General features: G+C 44.3%; 2 protein-coding genes across 7 annotated transcripts in view; one reads left to right on the plus strand and one right to left on the minus strand.

The window, feature by feature from the left end:
* LOC117728114 (pannexin-1-like) lies at positions 1–13,187 on the minus strand. 6 transcript variants are annotated; one of them, XM_034528839.1, is made up of 11 exons: positions 12,914–13,187; positions 10,052–10,223; positions 8,754–8,974; positions 8,499–8,614; positions 7,587–7,774; positions 6,619–6,897; positions 6,288–6,510; positions 5,626–5,866; positions 2,641–2,880; positions 1,402–1,873; positions 1–1,301 (listed from the first exon to the last, which is right to left on the minus strand). In XM_034528839.1, the coding sequence occupies exons 3-10, from the start codon at positions 8,932–8,934 to the stop codon at positions 1,593–1,595; spliced, it is 1,749 nt and encodes a 582-aa protein (XP_034384730.1). In that variant the 5' UTR covers positions 8,935–8,974; positions 10,052–10,223; positions 12,914–13,187; the 3' UTR covers positions 1–1,301; positions 1,402–1,592. The 6 variants fall into 6 exon arrangements, with proteins under 6 accessions (XP_034384730.1, XP_034384731.1, XP_034384729.1 ...); XM_034528840.1 differs by lacking the exon at positions 12,914–13,187 and having other exon boundaries at positions 8,754–8,946; positions 10,052–10,242; XM_034528838.1 differs by lacking the exon at positions 12,914–13,187 and having other exon boundaries at positions 10,052–10,241.
* LOC117728107 (remodeling and spacing factor 1-like) overlaps positions 11,050–17,527 on the plus strand; it is a 19,287-nt gene continuing 12,809 nt past the window's right edge. The window contains 6 exon segments of the mRNA XM_034528831.1: positions 11,050–11,958; positions 14,624–14,715; positions 15,567–15,659; positions 15,772–15,977; positions 16,571–16,695; positions 16,966–17,067. Coding sequence (XP_034384722.1) covers positions 11,718–11,958; positions 14,624–14,715; positions 15,567–15,659; positions 15,772–15,977; positions 16,571–16,695; positions 16,966–17,067 — 859 coding nt within the window. The 5' untranslated portion in view covers positions 11,050–11,717.

Genomic DNA, 17,527 nt, shown 5'->3' on the forward strand with positions numbered 1-17,527 from the left:
AACAGTCAGAAAAACACTTTTAATTTAGATTGTATGACAATTTAAATTATGTACAATATGCATGTGTGTGCGTAACTAAACTATTTACAATATGCACGAGTATGTGAATGACTCTCAAATATTTATAATATGCACAAGTGTGTTCGTGACTATCTAAATAATTATTGCTCCAGCTTGTCCGCAACAGAAGTGAAGTGTTCGTAGCTGTCGTACACGGTGCTGTCCAGACCTTTTGATGTGGACATCAACTTTACAGGGCAGAAAGTCTTTCTTTTGTACTTTTTATGTCCCTGGGTCGGTTGGCCACAGCATGAACAAACTGGGAAATTATTCACCCACTACTGAGGGCTGTTCCACACCTTTGCGCTTGTACTGCGTAGCTCTCGCCCAGGATGGCGGGCTCATACGCAGCAGGCCTTGTGGGAAGAGTTGGAGGGACCGATGGAGTAAAAAAAGCAGGCAGTATGGGCTGTGTGGAGGGACCAGCGGTTACTGAGGATGCAGAGAGAGACGGCTCAGGTCTGGTGATGGTACAGGTGGCAGGGGTTTTCTAACTGGCAGTAGCTCAAGTGGCGGTTGAGGCCGGGAGAGTGGCATGATTATGTCTGTCCTTCCCTTCAACACTTAAGGCCATGCAGGGTGTGGGCACATACGCCATCAGAGGGTAGAGGGAGTACTGCCAGCTGGTGTGGTGCTGGAGGGAGGTCAGCAGATGTGATGGAGGCTGTTTTTGTGACCACGGAGGACTGCTTGGTGGCATGCAGCTTCAGGAGGCGCTCTTGATGACGGATGAAGTCCCGTACAGTTGTTATATTAATTTTTGTCAAAGGAATGCCTGCTTTGCACAGGATCGGACCCTCTACCAGAATCCGGTGCTGTACTCTCTCGTACGCCTTCAAGATGGTGCTCTTCTCAGGACTGCTGCGAGACCCTTGAGGTGAGTGCAACCACAGCAGTTTCACCAGCGTGTACATCAGCCTGTTGTGCTGAGCACTGATGTCTTGTTGAGCTGGTGCGTAGCGCTTAGCCATCTTTAGCTTCTGTATCACAGCAGCCTCAACAAGATCGGCCCTCTTCGTGCGGCAGTACAGGGTGTTGCCCCAGTGAGTTCTGTACAGCTGGTTGAACTGCTGCGGCTGCTTGTCATGCTCCTCCACTGCATTCCAGGCTTCAAGGACCTTGTTCCTCTGCTCAGTGGAAAGAGTCAGCGTGTCCTCTGCCAGGATAAATTCCACCAGAGCAGAACAGAACTTTTCCAACCTTTCAAAGCCAGGAAGGGGGTTTGGACTGCAGGCATCCTCCTGTTGAAAAGTGGCCATATAAATACGGTAAGTTCAAATGTGCACATTGTCCAGCAATCAATGCATTACATTTAATTATACCAGATCCACAGTTACTCACAGAGGCCGGAGGGTGAACAGTGGAGGTTTCGTCGTTGGTGAGTTTGATGTGTGGCAGGATGGCATCCAACACATCGCCATGTGCTTCCCCGTCGCTCTGGTACGCCTCGTCTGCCTCGGGGTCTGGATCGGGCTGCCCATACTGAACCACCTCCTCCTCCTCTGGACCAGGTCCATCATTGGCAATGTCCTTCAGAGAGAGGGTTCAGATTCACCCGTGCTCTGGCTGAACAGATATTCCAACCCGAGCAGCTCATCGGAAGGAACATTGGCAGGGGCCCGGAAATTCTCCTCCACAGTCTCTCCAAACAGCTGCCGACAGCGGGTGTTGAGGCGGTCAATTAGCGGTGCAGAGTAGGTCCTGTGGTGCCGTCCTCTGCTACCAAACACGGCATCTGAGCTCCTGTCTGAATTCCAGCGAGCAATGCCACTTAACAGGTAAACCTGATAGGGCCGTGCTGCACAATGGGGACCTGAGTCGAGTAGAATGGAGCAAAGTTCAGCTTCAATGCAAACTTCACGTAAACATAAGTACACAGTCAGAACCAACATCACCTCTAGGGCAGTACGACCTTCATCTTGAGGTGAGCAAATTAAACTGTGTTTAGGGTACTGGCAGTGGTGGAATGTGACTAAGTACATGTAACCGAGCGCACATTATTTTACTCTACTTGAGTATTTCCATTTCATGCTACTTTATACTGGCATACCACTACATCCGAGGAAATTATTGTACTTTTTACTGATCGTCTGGACAGCTTTAGTTACTTTTCAGACTATAATTTGTCATCTCCATCCTGTTCAGGAAAATCCACGCATCTCCAGATGTGTTGCTGTTGGATGTTTGTTGTAAACCAAAGGATGAATTGTTCCTTTTATGTGTCATTAGTTAATTAGGCCCTTGTGCATTTAGTCTGTGCTTTTCTCTCTTTCAGTTGTCAGGTAACAGCATATCACAATGAACGGTATTAGAATAATGACATGTGTGGCAGAGATTTATGGAATCCCTCCAGGCTGTTGCTTCCACGCAGACATTTATAATAGGGCACATCCACATAGTTGAGGGTTGTGGTACGTGCCACCCTATACATGCTCATGTCTGGTGGATCCTGGAGGCACTCCAGGTGTCACTGCTGGCCTGCCCACATGGCCTCTGTAAATACATAAAGTGTGTTATGTCCACGTTCAACACCATCTGTATTAATGTATAATAACTTTTTTTGCATGAGGTCTTTTGTACCAGGTGTTTTGAAGAGGCTCCCTCCGCTCTCGTCCAGCCCAGCTGGACCTTTCAGCTCCTCAATGGCCAAGTGGATGAGCCGTAAAGTCTCCTGAGCCCCAAGTGTGACCCTCCTCACGTCTTGCTGCTCCCTGGTTATGTAGCAGCGGACAATATCCTGGTCTGAGACTTCAGAGTGTCCGGGTCCTTGGCTCTGGCCGCTTTGATGATAGAGATAGAGAGCTATATAGAGATAGAGAGCTATATAGAGATATATATATATATATATATATATATATAGAGATAGAGATAGAGATAGAGAGCTATATAGAGATAGAGAGCTATATAGAGATAGATATATATAGAGATCTATATAGAGATAGAGATCTATATATATATATAGCATGTATTCCCAATGCATTTCTCTTTTAGGAAACCCCTGATCAAGACCATATTTAATATATTCTGAGACAGTTATGAATACATAACAAGATTAATCTATCCCTGTACAGAAAAGGGAAAGCGAAACCTCCCCAACATCCCTTTTAAGTTGTCTTATTTTAAATTAATATGTGTAACTCAATTTATCCTACTTATCTGGTGATCGTATACACAAAAAAGGCTGCTATTGGTACAGGATGGATGGGATGATATCAAATATTCAAACTATTTCCCTAACACCACTTAAGCGGTGCAACGTTGTGTTGGTAACCACATCCGCCAGTTCATGTTAATACAACATTAGGACTCCTGTGCTAACTTTAGTCCCCCTTCAAAATTAATCCTATTGTCGGTAGTGATACAGACTCAATGAGAACGACTCTATTGACCCTCTGAAAATAAAGTCGGCTCCATGGAATGGAGCAAACCGGCAAGTTAAAGCAAACATCACGAAAACTTGAAAAGAAATGCAGTCACCCAATTTGGAAGAATCTCAGTTTGTGTGGCGAGATGGTCTTAAAATGTACAACAATGCCAGAGCAGCCCATTACTCATCATTAATAGAGAAACACACATATATATATATATATATATATATATATATATATATATATATACATACATATATACATACATATATATATATATATATATATATATTCAAACTATTAGAGACCAGATTAATAATCTCCTGCCCTCAACCAGTACCGATCTATCCTCCAATAGAGTATCCTTAGAAACAGCTGTAAACCCTGATATATATATATATTTAGATGGCTTTTCTCCCATCAACCTTCATCAATTGTTCTCAAACATGCCCAACATCAAAATGTCAGCTCAGAAAAGGAACACTGGAAACACAACAAATCAGTTTCTTCAAAGACTTTACATTAATAAAGTGCCCCATTGCACAGACATGGGACCCCAATATTTATATAGAAAGACCGGCAGAGCAGTTCTTAAACATACACCAATGTCGAGAGTAAAGAGATCTAACCAGTCATTTCATGACGATGTGTTCAAATGTTCCACGTGATGCATATTTACAGGCAGTGGAAGAAGACGTAAACGCTGACAATCACATGAGACGTCGTGACATGTTTTTATCCCTGAGAGTTCCAAACAAGCACGCAGAGTTTAACCAAACTACCTAAAGTACATAAACTCTTGAACATTATTCAACCTAAAGCAGAGTTATTACCCGTGATGTGCGGTGACATTTTAGAGAAATTATGCATTTGTTAAACATTAGGCAATAAAGCCTTGTACCATATTTGTTGGAGGGGGTTGGGGTGGGGTCTGTCACATTCAATAAACGTGTCCTGCATTTGTACCACATGGTAAACTCTGTATGTGTGTGTAATAAATACATTATATATATATATATATATATATATATATATATATATATATATATATATATATATATATATATATATTACACACACACACTCCCATAATGACAAGTGCAAATAAATACATTGACGAAAACCTCATTACTGCAATTTTAACAATTTCATACCCTAAAATCTGCTAAAACCCTCACAATTTAAAAGCCTTAAACTACCTTTACTGGATAACCACTGAACTGCTTTAACTTTACATAGTCAGAGAGAACACATACCCGGTGTGCGATCGACTGTTCAGTCATTAGGGATTAGGAAAAGAAAAAAACTCAAAAACAAATCCATATCCCTGCCAAATATTATTTAAGAATGTTCTTTATGTCAGTCTAAGGGCATCATGTATCCCATAATTCATAGGGCAGAACATCTGCTGCATCTTCCGTGTTTTAACCTATTACAAAAAAATGGTTTTACAAGTTCGACGACCACGTTTACATGCACAAAACATATTAATATAGTGGAATATTAGTGTGCATGTAAATGGTCAATGATTCCTTAAAATCTCTACCAACACGAGTTATCTTCCAGTGTGTATAGTCTTACTCTCAAACCACTCAAAAAGAGAACATGCGCATCATTCAAAGAAAAGGTTTGATGAACGCTCCATCCTCTTCATTGATGCTATTCCCTCCATCGGGAAGGTAGTGAATGCACTATGGGATGGTGGCGATGTCATTTCCCTCAGGACAGCCGGTCACACCGCTCGCTGCCTGAGAGCCTCCCCCTCCCTGCCCGTTACGTCAAGCAGCGGAATACACTCTGAAAATACAGCAATCATTTTGTGTACAGTTGTAAATTCAAGTTTAAAAAAAATGATACTACTATATTAGCCTTGACCTTTCCATCTAACCATGTAAGAAAGACAATAAGCGTCTGATCCCGACTGGCACTGAAACCTCAAAGTGAAAATCAAACTTAATGTTGTTACAAGATGTGCCGTCAATCAATACTGTTTGTATTCTGGTAAAAAGACATGCAAAATAATCTCTCATCCTTCCCTCAGCATATCTTTTAAAATTGAAACACGATTAGTGCACATTTCTATCCATGTTTATAACCTCTGAAACAGAACGGTGCTGAACAACAGTAATTCACAGTTATGAATTTCTCCATTTTAAATGTGATTTTTAATCCTTCATAGAACACCACCTGGACTCACCTTTCAACTTGTCTTCGTTTCCTGCGGCCGAGTTCGGATGACTGCAGCTGTTCTTAGCACCGATGCTGCCGCCGGCGGACTCCGCCGCATTCATCTTCACTTGATCCGGTTTCCCCGCAGCACCGGCGGCTTTCCTCCCATCCACGCCGTCCATCTTCACCAGGCAGAGCGTCTGCAGCAGACCCATGGAATCAAAGTCCTCGCCGCAGCATTCGCCTTGTCTCCTCAACAACTCCAACACCTGCAGAAAACGTTTATTGGACATTAAAAAAAAAAAAAAAAATACAAAATCTTTTTGTTCATATATTGTACCAGTATGATACCAAGTACACAGCTACCCTCACAAGGTATGTACTGTTGCATGCAGTACGCATTCAAATCGGGACATGGCACCTGAACTTTGACCCTCTTGCTAATATACGGATATATATATAAAGGATTGTGGGCCAGAATAGCATGCAGAACATCCTGGTATGTTTGGCTTACTGGATTTGAAATATCATGTTTATGGATGTACAATTTTTTTGAAACTTATGGAGCATGCATTTTTCAGAGTTTTCTGTCACTCAAAACGGCGGTCGGTGATAAAAGTGCACTAAAAAGGGTAAATAGAGACTATTTGGCACATAAGCAAACCACACACACACACACACTAGCAGCACCTTGATGTATTTGTAGGACTTCAGTTCGCTGATGTTCTCCTCCAGGAAGAGCAGATAGAGAGAGAGATCGTCCCATTGGTTTGCGGGGTTGGGCAGGACGCTCACGGTGGGCAGCGATTGGTAGGTTTCCAGGAAGCCGGCGTGTCCGTTGCAGAAGAGGGGACGGGCGCCGGCATAGATCACCGCGGGAATCAGCGCGATGAACAGGACCAGGTTGACGAGGCTGGAGAGGAGAGGTGGTATGACGAGACGTTTCCCTACGACTATCATAAAAAAAATAGATATATTACCTTAAATCGAAACATTCAGTCATTAACCAAATCACACATACCTCAGCAAAGAGAAGACTCCCACGGCGATGAGCTTGCACTGCACCTTTTCGGGGACGTCCGGGTCGGAGGCGAGGAGGCCGACGCGCAGCTCGCAGCCAAAATCGTCGGTGACCGAGGCCAGACGGAGGTAGTAGCCCAGGTAGACGCAGGCACTCAGCAGGGTGACGAGAGTCAGGCCGCGGCACAGCAGGTAGTGCAACAGCATCGACCGCGAGCAACGCTTGGTCATCAGAAACTTTTCCACCAGCGGGTAGTTGAAACAGCCTTCGGTGGGGTCGCTAGGTCCAGGGAACACAGGAGCAGAGAGGAGAGGACAGAGACGGGTGATGAAGCGCTTCAACTGATTCATTCAACTATGGCAAGACCAAGAGAAGAGAAACGGCGCATCTTTCAAAAGGAAGCAAACGTTCATATTTCCTCTTCTTCAGAAGTTCATATCACCTTGAGTGGTTCCCACTTGTAGTCTCATGCTAAAACAAAGCAGTGATTAGAATCAAAGTTGGATCAAATCTTCCATGTGACATAAATAACAAATCACATGTTGTAGTGGCGAACTCCAACCACTCAGCTGAAAAGTGTGTGACGGCTTTATTAGTTAGATTCTACATCCACATTTACACTCTGAAGTTCTGCGTCTCCTCTGCATATTGACTGTGAAGTCCAGTCAACGCATGCAAGCCCTTTAGATTTGTTGATAAACTGCAACAAATCTGAAATAGTCATCAGCCAAAAAACAACTCCTCCTCCTCGCTTTCATTTGAATCCCACAACAACCACATTGTCAAAACAGCCTTTTTATATCCCAAAAAACAAGCACCGAACCTGGAGTGACAGGGGACTTGCTGCCCCCGCCCTCTGGGACTCTCTTCCCACTCCGCAACTCAGATTCACGCCCTTTCTTGAATTAATCGAACCATTTTACTTGTTTGTCATAACTGCGCAATTGTGTAATTGTGTATTTCTGTACCTGTCTGGGGTGAGCAGCCCCGACGTGGCCATGCGTTTGGCCAGAGTGACAGCGCGGTTGTAGCACCGGTCCAGCTCCTCCATGATGAAGCCCAGGTCCGATTGCAGGAGGGGCGCTGCGGAAAATCTCCAGAACAACGCTGGCGTGTACATCATCACCGCCACCAGCAGCAAAATGTAGGGGAAGAACTGGAGAGGAGAGGCGGGATAGTGAGGAACACATCATAGTGACGTTCCTGCTCGTACAGCGGTCGACAGAAGAGATGCAAACACAAGCAAACAGCCAATAGGGGACGATTGTTATAAAGTTGACGTGTTTTAACGAGCGGACGGACAAACAAAAACGGCCTTTGTTTAGGTGAAGGTGAGCCTCTTTTGGAGCCTTACTTTGATGAATTGTAGCACAGTGTGAACGCGGAAGCAGCTCTGCTCATTTAAACGTGCAATCAAAATATTTGATCCTGGTTGGACAGGAGATCTAGCTGTAAATCATCTTCCACTTCACTGCATGTGCGTGCGTGTGTATGTATGCGTGTTCATTTAACTGAGCTGTTCTATTTATTCCATTTAGGAATGTAAGACACACACGTCTGACAACGCCTTTAGGCCAAAAACATCTTCATGAAAATATCCTCAACCGCACCCAAACATGACGAAACAAAAAGCTACCATACGTCTGTCTGTTTGTTGGGGACAAAGAACAACTGCCGTTTGAATGCTTTAACCAGATTAAACTAGTGGATCATGTTTGGACAGACGTTTATCATTTCCATGCAGCCCTTTTTAATATGCGTATCATCACGTGATGACTCGCATGTTTACGTCATCAAACTAATGTCTGTAAATAGAGTTTCAGCAACTGCCTCTCTGTGTGCGTGTGTGTGTGTGTGTGTGTGTGTGTGTGTGTGTGTACCTTGTGCAGCCACAGAGGTAGAGTGTGTGTGTGTACGGACGCCCAGCAGTACGAGTCCACATAAGCGGCCTGCCTCCAGGAGAAGTTGCTCGGAGCAAAACAGCTGATCTGGGTACCTGAGACACCAGAAGAAGAAAAGTAGCACAGTAGTTTATTATCATTTTCTATCAATATTATTATTTTTACCATTTTCATTTTGCAGACTTCTCCGATCAGGCTGCTTGTCAGTTTGACACTGCGAGCTCCCATACTCACCAACCGAAACCTCTTGAGCGAAGGCCAGAGAGATGAGGAGGAGGGGCAGCCCCACCGCCACGCAGGTCACCATCTTGTCCAAGGCCAGCTCGGTCCGGACGTTGCGGTACCGGGCCTGGTTCGGGTCCTTCAGGAGGAAATCGCTGAACACGTACTCCGTGGCCACGTGGGCGATGGCCATCTCACCGCTCTGCTGCCAATCGGCGGCGCATTAATAACACCTTAGGACACCAACAATTAGGAAGCAACGAAGATGCTCATTCTGCATAGAATACTGAAAATGTTTCCTTTTAGTTTTAGAGCATTTCATTTGGAACCAATGAAAATACCAAACCAGAACCGGATAATATCACAGTTCAGGAAGAGGCAGAACACACACTGGGTTTGAAATGTCACAATATCATAGAGAACATTGAAGGGACACGCAGATAAGACGACATAACATTGATGGCAGAGTGCTTGAACCAGATACCGCCTATATATTAGTAATTATAATAATACATCATCAACAGTGCAGGTGTGTGTACATTTGGCAATAATACTCGGGGAAAGCAATTTTAAAAACTGCAATTAAATGGGCTTTTAAGCACCTTTCGAAACATTTTTTGAGAAACTATTTTTTTTGTCGTCAGGTGGGAAAAGATCCATGATGTGTCCACCCCAGAAATCTTAATGAAAAGTGACATATAACCCATTTAGGAGGGGAAGACCTGAAGATTGACCTGTACATTTTATTTGAAGTCTTGAACTGTTCGGGAATATTCCTGTCACCTGAGAAGTGAAGGGAAGTTATCTTATAAATAAAAACACATATCATAAATATTGATGTCAGAAATAGTAGTAGGAAAAGTGCCTGTCCAAACTATATGAAAAATAGGAAGAAATGACACTACAATAGTCCTCCTTCCACACAGTCTTAAGCGCTCTTTGTCTTTTGGCCCGCCAGGCAAATGTCATTTGTTGAATGCAAATCAAAGCATCAGGTAAACAAACTGCCTGTCTTAAAACACACACACGCACGCACGCACACACACACGCACGTATTCATTTTTAAGTAACACAAATGAATACACTTGGTTCGGAAGCTAGGTTAACTTTGAGTAGTTATTTGACGAGCATTAGCTCCAAACGCGTAACGTAATGAATACGCTTCAGCAGAACTTTCCAGAAACGTAGACTTCCCTTGGAAGCTTCTCCGTAACTTCACACAGACCGGCTGTTCTCCGGGATCAAAACAAAGAGCCGCTCATTAAATCAGCTCGTTTTTAATTCATCGTGAAACAGGAGAGTTAACTTACCTCGCGACCTGCTCCCGACAACTTATACGCGTCCGTTAACAGAACGGCATGGCTGCAGTTACACACGACTTCTTCAGCAGCGGAGGGACCGCAGAGGTGTGTGTGCACCGGTGTGACGGACTAGACGGTCAACAACCAAGTAACCTCGAAATGCTCCGAGTCGGTCTTCTTCCTGGAAGACAAAACACTCGTTCCGTCCCTCTTAAAAAACAGATGCCTTCAAGTGCAAATGGGCAGCACCGATTTTCCAGTTGCAACGCTGCCTTCAAATGGAGCTCGTGAGTTTGTGCTTTTGGCAATCGAGTACGTACATTCAAAAACACGCTATTGTCTGTTCATTATCCTTGAACGGTGGCGGAATAAGTATTCTTCTTTTTAGTTAAGTACAAATAGTAATATTACGTCAAGTATTACTAAGTAAAAGTACAAAAGTATCAACATGTACTTAAAGTGTCAAAATGTACTTACAGTGTCAAGTACTCATGATGCAGAATGGCCCATTTCAGAATAATAAATATGATATTACTGGATTATAATGTGATCATTGTTTTAATGTGTGCAGCTGGGAAAGGTGGAGCTGATTTGAATTACTTAATATTGCAAAGAAACAAGTATAAGCTAGAAAAGAAATGCAGTGGAGTAAATGAAGGCCTACTGACATTCCACCACGGCCCATGAAAGACAATTACTTGTGTTTTAGACTCATTGCCAAGCATGAAAGGTTGAAATTCAGAAAATCACCAAACCAGAAAATCACTTCTTTGGAAAAGCAACATATCAGTAGAAATTCACCATTAAAACGGAGAGTTAACAAGTCCCAAAAGATGTTTTCTCTTGTTCCCACAACATAATTACCATAATAAGCATATTATTATAAACTTTAGGGATCTAAGTGGCTTCATTGTGAAAAAAACACAAGATATCCTCAACTTTGGATTTATGGTTCATGTGTTTTGTGATATTGTGTGCAATGTTACTGATATATATAGATAACAGTTTCAATTTGATTTATTGTAGTAATATTTCCAACAGTCCTTAAAGGCAGCACCCTCCCGGTCTATCTACGCAGCATGCAGTGGTGCTGGGCTTTCATGGAAGAGACGGATTGATCCTTCGTTGGTTTTACAAAGAAGAACAAGCTGTACATAAAATAAGTCACAGAGAATACAATGGCAGCGTCAGTTTGAATCGTTGGCGCACGTTAGGATTGTAATGTGTGTGGGGCTTGATGGAGAGGAGTCATATGCTCGGCTAACGTTACTTATTCTGGAATCGATAGAGAAATATAAAACAAAACCATTTTGAAATGTTTTAGCTCTATCGCGTTGAATTCTGGGCATTTCTCGCTCTGCCCTCCCTGGTCCTCCCAACTTCTCGCAGCTGCGTCAAGTTGCTATAAAATATGCAGTTACCGGAAATGGATGTAAAATAAAAGGCATAACATGTGTGTCTTACAGGAACAACAATACATATATATATGTCCACTACGCTGATAAGCTTGATAGAATGGTTGTAACGGTAGTCTATGTAACTATAAGCGGCCATCTACGGCCTTTACTGTCGTTGTATTGATTAACAAACACAACGCACGTCGCCAAGTGGTTTTAATTTGACAACGCTAACCGGAAGCTGTGCGCTCTCGCGTCGTCCATTTTGACACCGGTAGATGCTTCACTCCCTCCATTCATTTCATTCGTGCACAGTCGCATCCCAGCAGCGAGCCCTCCCCTCCCGTTTCTCTCCGCCTGGAAAGATGGCTGCTCCGGTGGTGGCGAGAAGCTCCGGCCCGGCGCTCTGCCCGAGCTTCGCGGAGGTCTGTTCATTTCTGGAGCGATTCGGAGCGGTGCTGGATCTGCCCGAGATGACTTTCCCGCAGATGGAGCGGTATCTGCGGGACACAACGACAGGTGAGAGATCGGTGGTGAGCTGTGGCGGCGGGGCGAAGAAGTGGTGGAAGAGCTGCGACACTCGAGAGCCGAAGGAGAAGGGGGTCCACCACCATCACCACCACCGTGATGATGATGAGGAATGCACAACATGTTTCGTGTGTAGCCCCGGCAGCATGAGATTGGGAGTTTAGTCCGCGAGCTTCTCCGCGTTGTGGCACATTTTGGCCCGGGTCAGAGTCAGTTTCCCCTCGAGGTAGAAACGCGTTTTTTTTTGTCCCAAGTTTCTGAGGAAATACTTTGACTCAGAGGAAACGCTAACGTAAAGCTAGCCCCCCTCCAAATCCTACACACGTTGTGCTGTGTTGTGCTGAAAGTTAGGGGAAACGGATACAGGCGGGGGTAAACACAAAAGAAGAAAAAAGGGCACGCTAACGTTACTCAGGCGGAGTTAAGTTGGAGTCAAGTGACAGATCGTCGATATGTTGTCAGAGCTGGTATTGATCTGTTCACGCTAAACTTGGTTGGGGAGCCATGATGCAGCACTGCCTAGTGACCACACACAGCCAACCAGCTAGCTGCGGAGCGTTGTCAGGTGTAATTTTTCACCGGCCTTGCCCCACAGCCAGTCGGGTCTGGAATGACATCGGTGTCCCCTGTGTTTACGTGTCGACCGTGTGCTAACGGTGGTGATAATGTCCCCCCTTCGATGTGCGTTGTAAACGGCTGTCAAAGCTGAACGACCGATGTTAGCTAAAAACAAGGGATGTTATTTTTTTTTTTTCGCCGTTGGTAGCGGGTTCTGTCAAATCTGCACAGGCGCAGTAGAGACTCCGGCTTCTGGCTAACTGGTTAGCATCGGCGATCCAACTTTTCGTCAAAGTATCACACAACACTGCAGTTGTTTTACCACGTTATCGTGTGGCAGGGAGAGACGATGTGTACTCTCAGCTGTCGTGTGTGTAGCTTTGCTCACCCGGTTGGTCGGTCCCGCTTGATTACGAGCTTGTTTTCGGTTACCGTTAGTTCTGTTGCTCCCATTAGCCTCTGTGTACCGTCGCGTTAGAAGGAATTAAGTTGGACCGAACAGCGAATATTTCTACCGTAGTTAGCTGTAAACGTTCTCTGACATTTCAGACCCGGGCACGATTAAACGCGTTTTCTTTGTCGGGATTCTGAGTTTGTGTCACTGTAAACAAATAAACAATAAACGTAGAAAACTTCAGTTCACTGTGCCATGCAGCAGAGAGAACTGTAATTTCCTGTGAACCCACGGGCTCCGTAACAGCCTCACAGCAGAACGCACATTAGAGCAATGTGTTGTGTTTATTTGAGTTAGGTGAAGTTGTATTTGTAGTTATTAGCGCAGTTGCAAAGGCCACTGGGATTTTATGTTGAAGGCAGAACAGTTTTAACAACAGTATCGTGGCAGACTAAACATAAATCCTGACGCATTATGTCTTATTTCTTGAATAAAAAGAAAAACAACACATAAAAAAAAGACAATACATCATTAAAAAAAAGAAACTCCGGGAAGGAACGGCAAGAGGTGTGTTTTGATGGAGTCTAGAATGAATCATCCATAATGCAATGTAACTAAGCTGGTAAATATCTCATGCATTTGACATCTTTTCTGCGTGCTGCTTAACAGAGCGGAGGTACATGGCAATATCTGATACCCTCAAAGTAATCTTTTTTTAATGTTTGTATTGAGACATAATATTACTTGCTTTATTATTGATAAGATTATCAATAATAACGCAAGGAATATTAAGACCATAATGGGATACATTTTGGAATTCATAAAAAAAAGAGTAGTTTTTATTCTAAATTTGGCCAACCAGAGTTTGACAGAACATTCACATCAGACATAGATTATATTTTTTACTCAGCGGTATTTAAACAGCCATGAGAGAAGAAAGAATTTTAGCTTGGCCCAGAAATCTGCTCAGTATTGATAACCGGCGAACGATCCCTTTTTTTAAAACGTCTCGAATATTGACATTCATTTTAGCTGATTCTCTGCAATTTGGATTACACGTCTTAACTGACGAATGTGGTTTGATGAGAAATAACACGAGTCCGGCATTTGAAGAAGACCTGCGATTTTTATTTTGAGATTTTAATAGGCATTTGCTCTGTGGCTTTGTTTACATCGCACACCATACAAGCAGCCGTCTGCTTCTATTGCCCATCTCAAGCCATTTAAGTTCCCCTGATAAACCGTCTCATAAGCCCCCAAAGATTACAGTGCCGATTACAAATCTGAATGAACACATGTTACGCTCACGGCTGGAATCATTTCTTCTCTTTTTTTCATTCCTTTTTGTTCATTCACCAGTGGTTGTCAGTGTTCCAACAGCTGCTGGAAGAAAAAGCAATGTGAAAAGAAAAGGCGTCGGGTTTTTTTAAAGACAATTTTACACATGTGGAATCTTGAATCCACTTTCTTTTCTATGTTGTCGTGAACACAACACTGTACCTTTTTGTGATGTGATTCATATCTAGAAGGGACGATCTCAAGCCTCCTGGACAGGGAGGTAAGAGCTCAGGGGCGGCGAAATGGAACCAAAACGCAACCCTGCGGCTGGCTTTGACATTGTGCTTAAGGGCACCTTGGCAGGATGAATGTTGGTTATGGCAGTGACTTGTGAAACGCTAACGTGTCTCCTCCCCTTTGTTGCAGTTCCTAAACCGCTTGTGGAGCTCCATGTGAAGCTGCTCCGAAAACTGGGGAGGTCTGTGACTACTGACCGATGGGAAAAATACCTGGCTAAGGTGAGGGCCCTCTGTGTTTGCCTGCAGATTCCACTCGGGTTGCGATTGATGCGATTAGACAACCGGACTTACCGAAGAGGTCCGGCCATCAGTAAATCCGTCTGTCTCTGGATGGAGTTAAGAGACACCTCTCAAGTGAACTGTGCAGGAAGGGCAGAGTGTTCTTTAGTGGCGATGGCGTGCAGCTCCAGTCCCCGTGTTTGTCTTTTATTCTGACCCTTTGGTGCTTCAAAGTTACTGTGCAGAACTTTTAACGGGTTATGAAACGGTCTTAAATGAATACTGATACCTCTATATGACCTTCATATGTCACCAAGACCATCAGCAGTGTAGTTCATGCTTGTGGCATCTGTGTCAGCGGGTTGGGCCCCTCGCCAAGTCGGATGAAATCATACAGGTTCACCAGAAACTCCTTTAGCTCAGACTCCAGCAGGACCTTTGGCAGCGAGCAGTCCGCCGCTGACAGACCTAGATCCGGCTTTGCTGCACCCTTGAACCTGCATTCGGAAAGCTCTGGCGGTAAGAGGAGAGCTGGAGGCCCAGGCCGTACTGCCTGGCCCGCTGGAGAGAAGGGAGGCACGGGAGAACCAGAACCAGGACTGAGCGGTGCAGACGGTCAGACCCTGCTGCAGTAAAATGAGAGGTTTTCTAAAGGGACTCTTTGGATTGCCAAACATGATAAATTCCTTGCATTAACTTTAAGTAGAGTGAACCTCCCACACTAACTGTAAAGCTTAAATTCTGTTTCGGTCAACAGATGGAGGAGACATGAAAAAAAAAAGAATAAACCGGTCAGGGAAATTGTGCAAACAACCTCACATGCAGTGACATCTATTCATCGTTTCCTGTAGGTTTGCCAGGAGTTGAACAGTACCTGGGCATGGGAGCTGGAACAGAAGGGCTACCAGGAGATGTCCATGGAGTGCAAGTCCTGCATCCTCAAAGTATGACCCGCCCTGCTTTTACTCCATGTAATGAGTGCGTCTGAAAGTCTGCCTCAACCACATTAAACCCTGTCCGCTTTCCTTCCACACATTTCATGTGTTCACCCTCTAGTATCTCTGCGAGTGTCAGTTCGATGACAACCTGAAGTTCAAGACGGCGATCAATGAGGAGGAGCCAGAGAAGATGCGTCTGCAGCCCATTGGTCGGGACCAGCAGGGCCTGATGTACTGGCTTCAGCTGGACCAGGAGCAGAACATCCGGCTGTACACGGAGGAGCAGGACGATCTGGACGGAACCACTTGGAAGTGCATCGTCAGGTATTGCTGTTCCGGGGGATACATACCTCTCTTAGTGTGTCTCAGGCTGCAGTCGTATCTGGTGTTATAGTTTTAAAAAGTAGTTTGGTTCGGTTCACATTGCAAATTAACACGCCAAACTTGTCTAAAAGGGATCATTTAGACTCATCAAGACTCCTTTTACCTCGCAGGACAGTCGCTGGTCCACCGCTGCCTCCATCGGTTAGTTTGTGTTGTTGTGTGACTTTGATGTTTGAACGGTTTAGTTCAGATTGACCAGTCAGCCAATAACGCAACCAAACTAACCAACTACGGTGTCCTGTGAATGGACTCTGGGGGCTTTGGAATAGACAGAAATGGCTGTCCGACGGAAAGCTAGATATTCTGAATATAGTGTACACTGAAACTGACCTCGGCTTTTCTTTAGGTGTCTAAAATACGCCCACAGCTCGACATTACTTTGCTCCCGTACATCAAACAACTCCACTTCAAGACGTCCACACTGACCCGTTGCCGATATTAAAGTAGTCTCGTCACTTACTTTCTTCTGAGTGATTAATTGTCTGTCCATGCTGGACGAGTTTTGAGCGAAATTATCCAAACGGTCTTCTCAGGAATCGTAACGACCTGGCCGAGGCTCTGGAGCTGCTGAAGTCTCAGGTTGAACCAAAACAGAACCCGGACCAGGACCAGGACCAGGCTGGTTCCAGATGCACCAGTCCTAAAGAGAAAGATGAAGGTATGCTGGGCTTTGGATTGGAGTAACAATATGGATGGCAACGTTACAGCAGCAGTTGCAGCCAACTGATTTCTTTTAAGGCCAAACTAAATATAGAAACAACACCACAAGTAATCTAATGATCTGAAATGATACAATTGAAAAGTCCAATGTCACTCATCACATTGGGCCACTTTCACCCCGCAGTTGTAATTATTCTAATAGTGTCCAACAACTTAAAGAGGCCAAGATGTATTGCAAACACACTGTTTCTGTGTTTTGCCGACTCAGGGGATGAGGCCCTTGGAAACACCAAACCCTCCGGGACCGCCGAGGAACACACTGACAGTGAGAAGGTCGACCCTGTAAAGGAGGAGCAACCCCTGACACGAGGTACCACGAGCAGAAGGAACGGCTGGTTATCCTGCGTTTACGCTTTTGTGTCACTTGAATTAAGGGGGGTGGGGGGGGATCAGAGAGATGATATGTCCTACTATTCAACTTTATTTCGAGAGCACTTTTCATATAAGATATGTAGCTCAAAGTGAATACACATTCAGAGACCATTAGGAATGATACAAGTGAGAGAATTAGTAAAAGAAATGACAAAAAAACATCTTGTATAGCTTTTGTTAGCAATTATAAATTGTGTGGTTTACTTAAAAACCCAGCAGTAGAAGATCTGAGAGCTCTTGAAGGACTATAAAACTCTGCCATAAAATAACCTTGAAGGCCTAAACCATCAAAGAACCCATTTAATAACAAGTAAAAGAACCGTACATTATATTATTAAAGGCACTGAAGTGTTGCTAAAACTCTGGTAAAACCTTCTCTTTCTTTTTCTGGCTGTACA

Source organism: Cyclopterus lumpus, chromosome 25 (genome assembly GCF_009769545.1).
Source record: "Cyclopterus lumpus isolate fCycLum1 chromosome 25, fCycLum1.pri, whole genome shotgun sequence".
Taxonomy (NCBI): domain Eukaryota; kingdom Metazoa; phylum Chordata; class Actinopteri; order Perciformes; family Cyclopteridae; genus Cyclopterus; species Cyclopterus lumpus.

What these genes read in the sequence shown, in the direction of transcription:
- LOC117728114 (XM_034528839.1), bottom strand. Translation starts at nt 8,934, where the DNA reads ATGGCCATCGCCCACGTGGCCACGGAGTACGTGTTCAGCGATTTCCTC. An exon ending in TACCTCTGTGGCTGCACAAG is followed by an intron (nt 7,775 to 8,498) that starts GTACACACACAC and finishes TCTCCTCTCCAG; the next exon opens with TTCTTCCCCTACATTTTGCT. An exon ending in AGTCCTACAAATACATCAAG is followed by an intron (nt 5,867 to 6,287) that starts GTGCTGCTAGTG and finishes CGTTTTCTGCAG; the next exon opens with GTGTTGGAGTTGTTGAGGAG.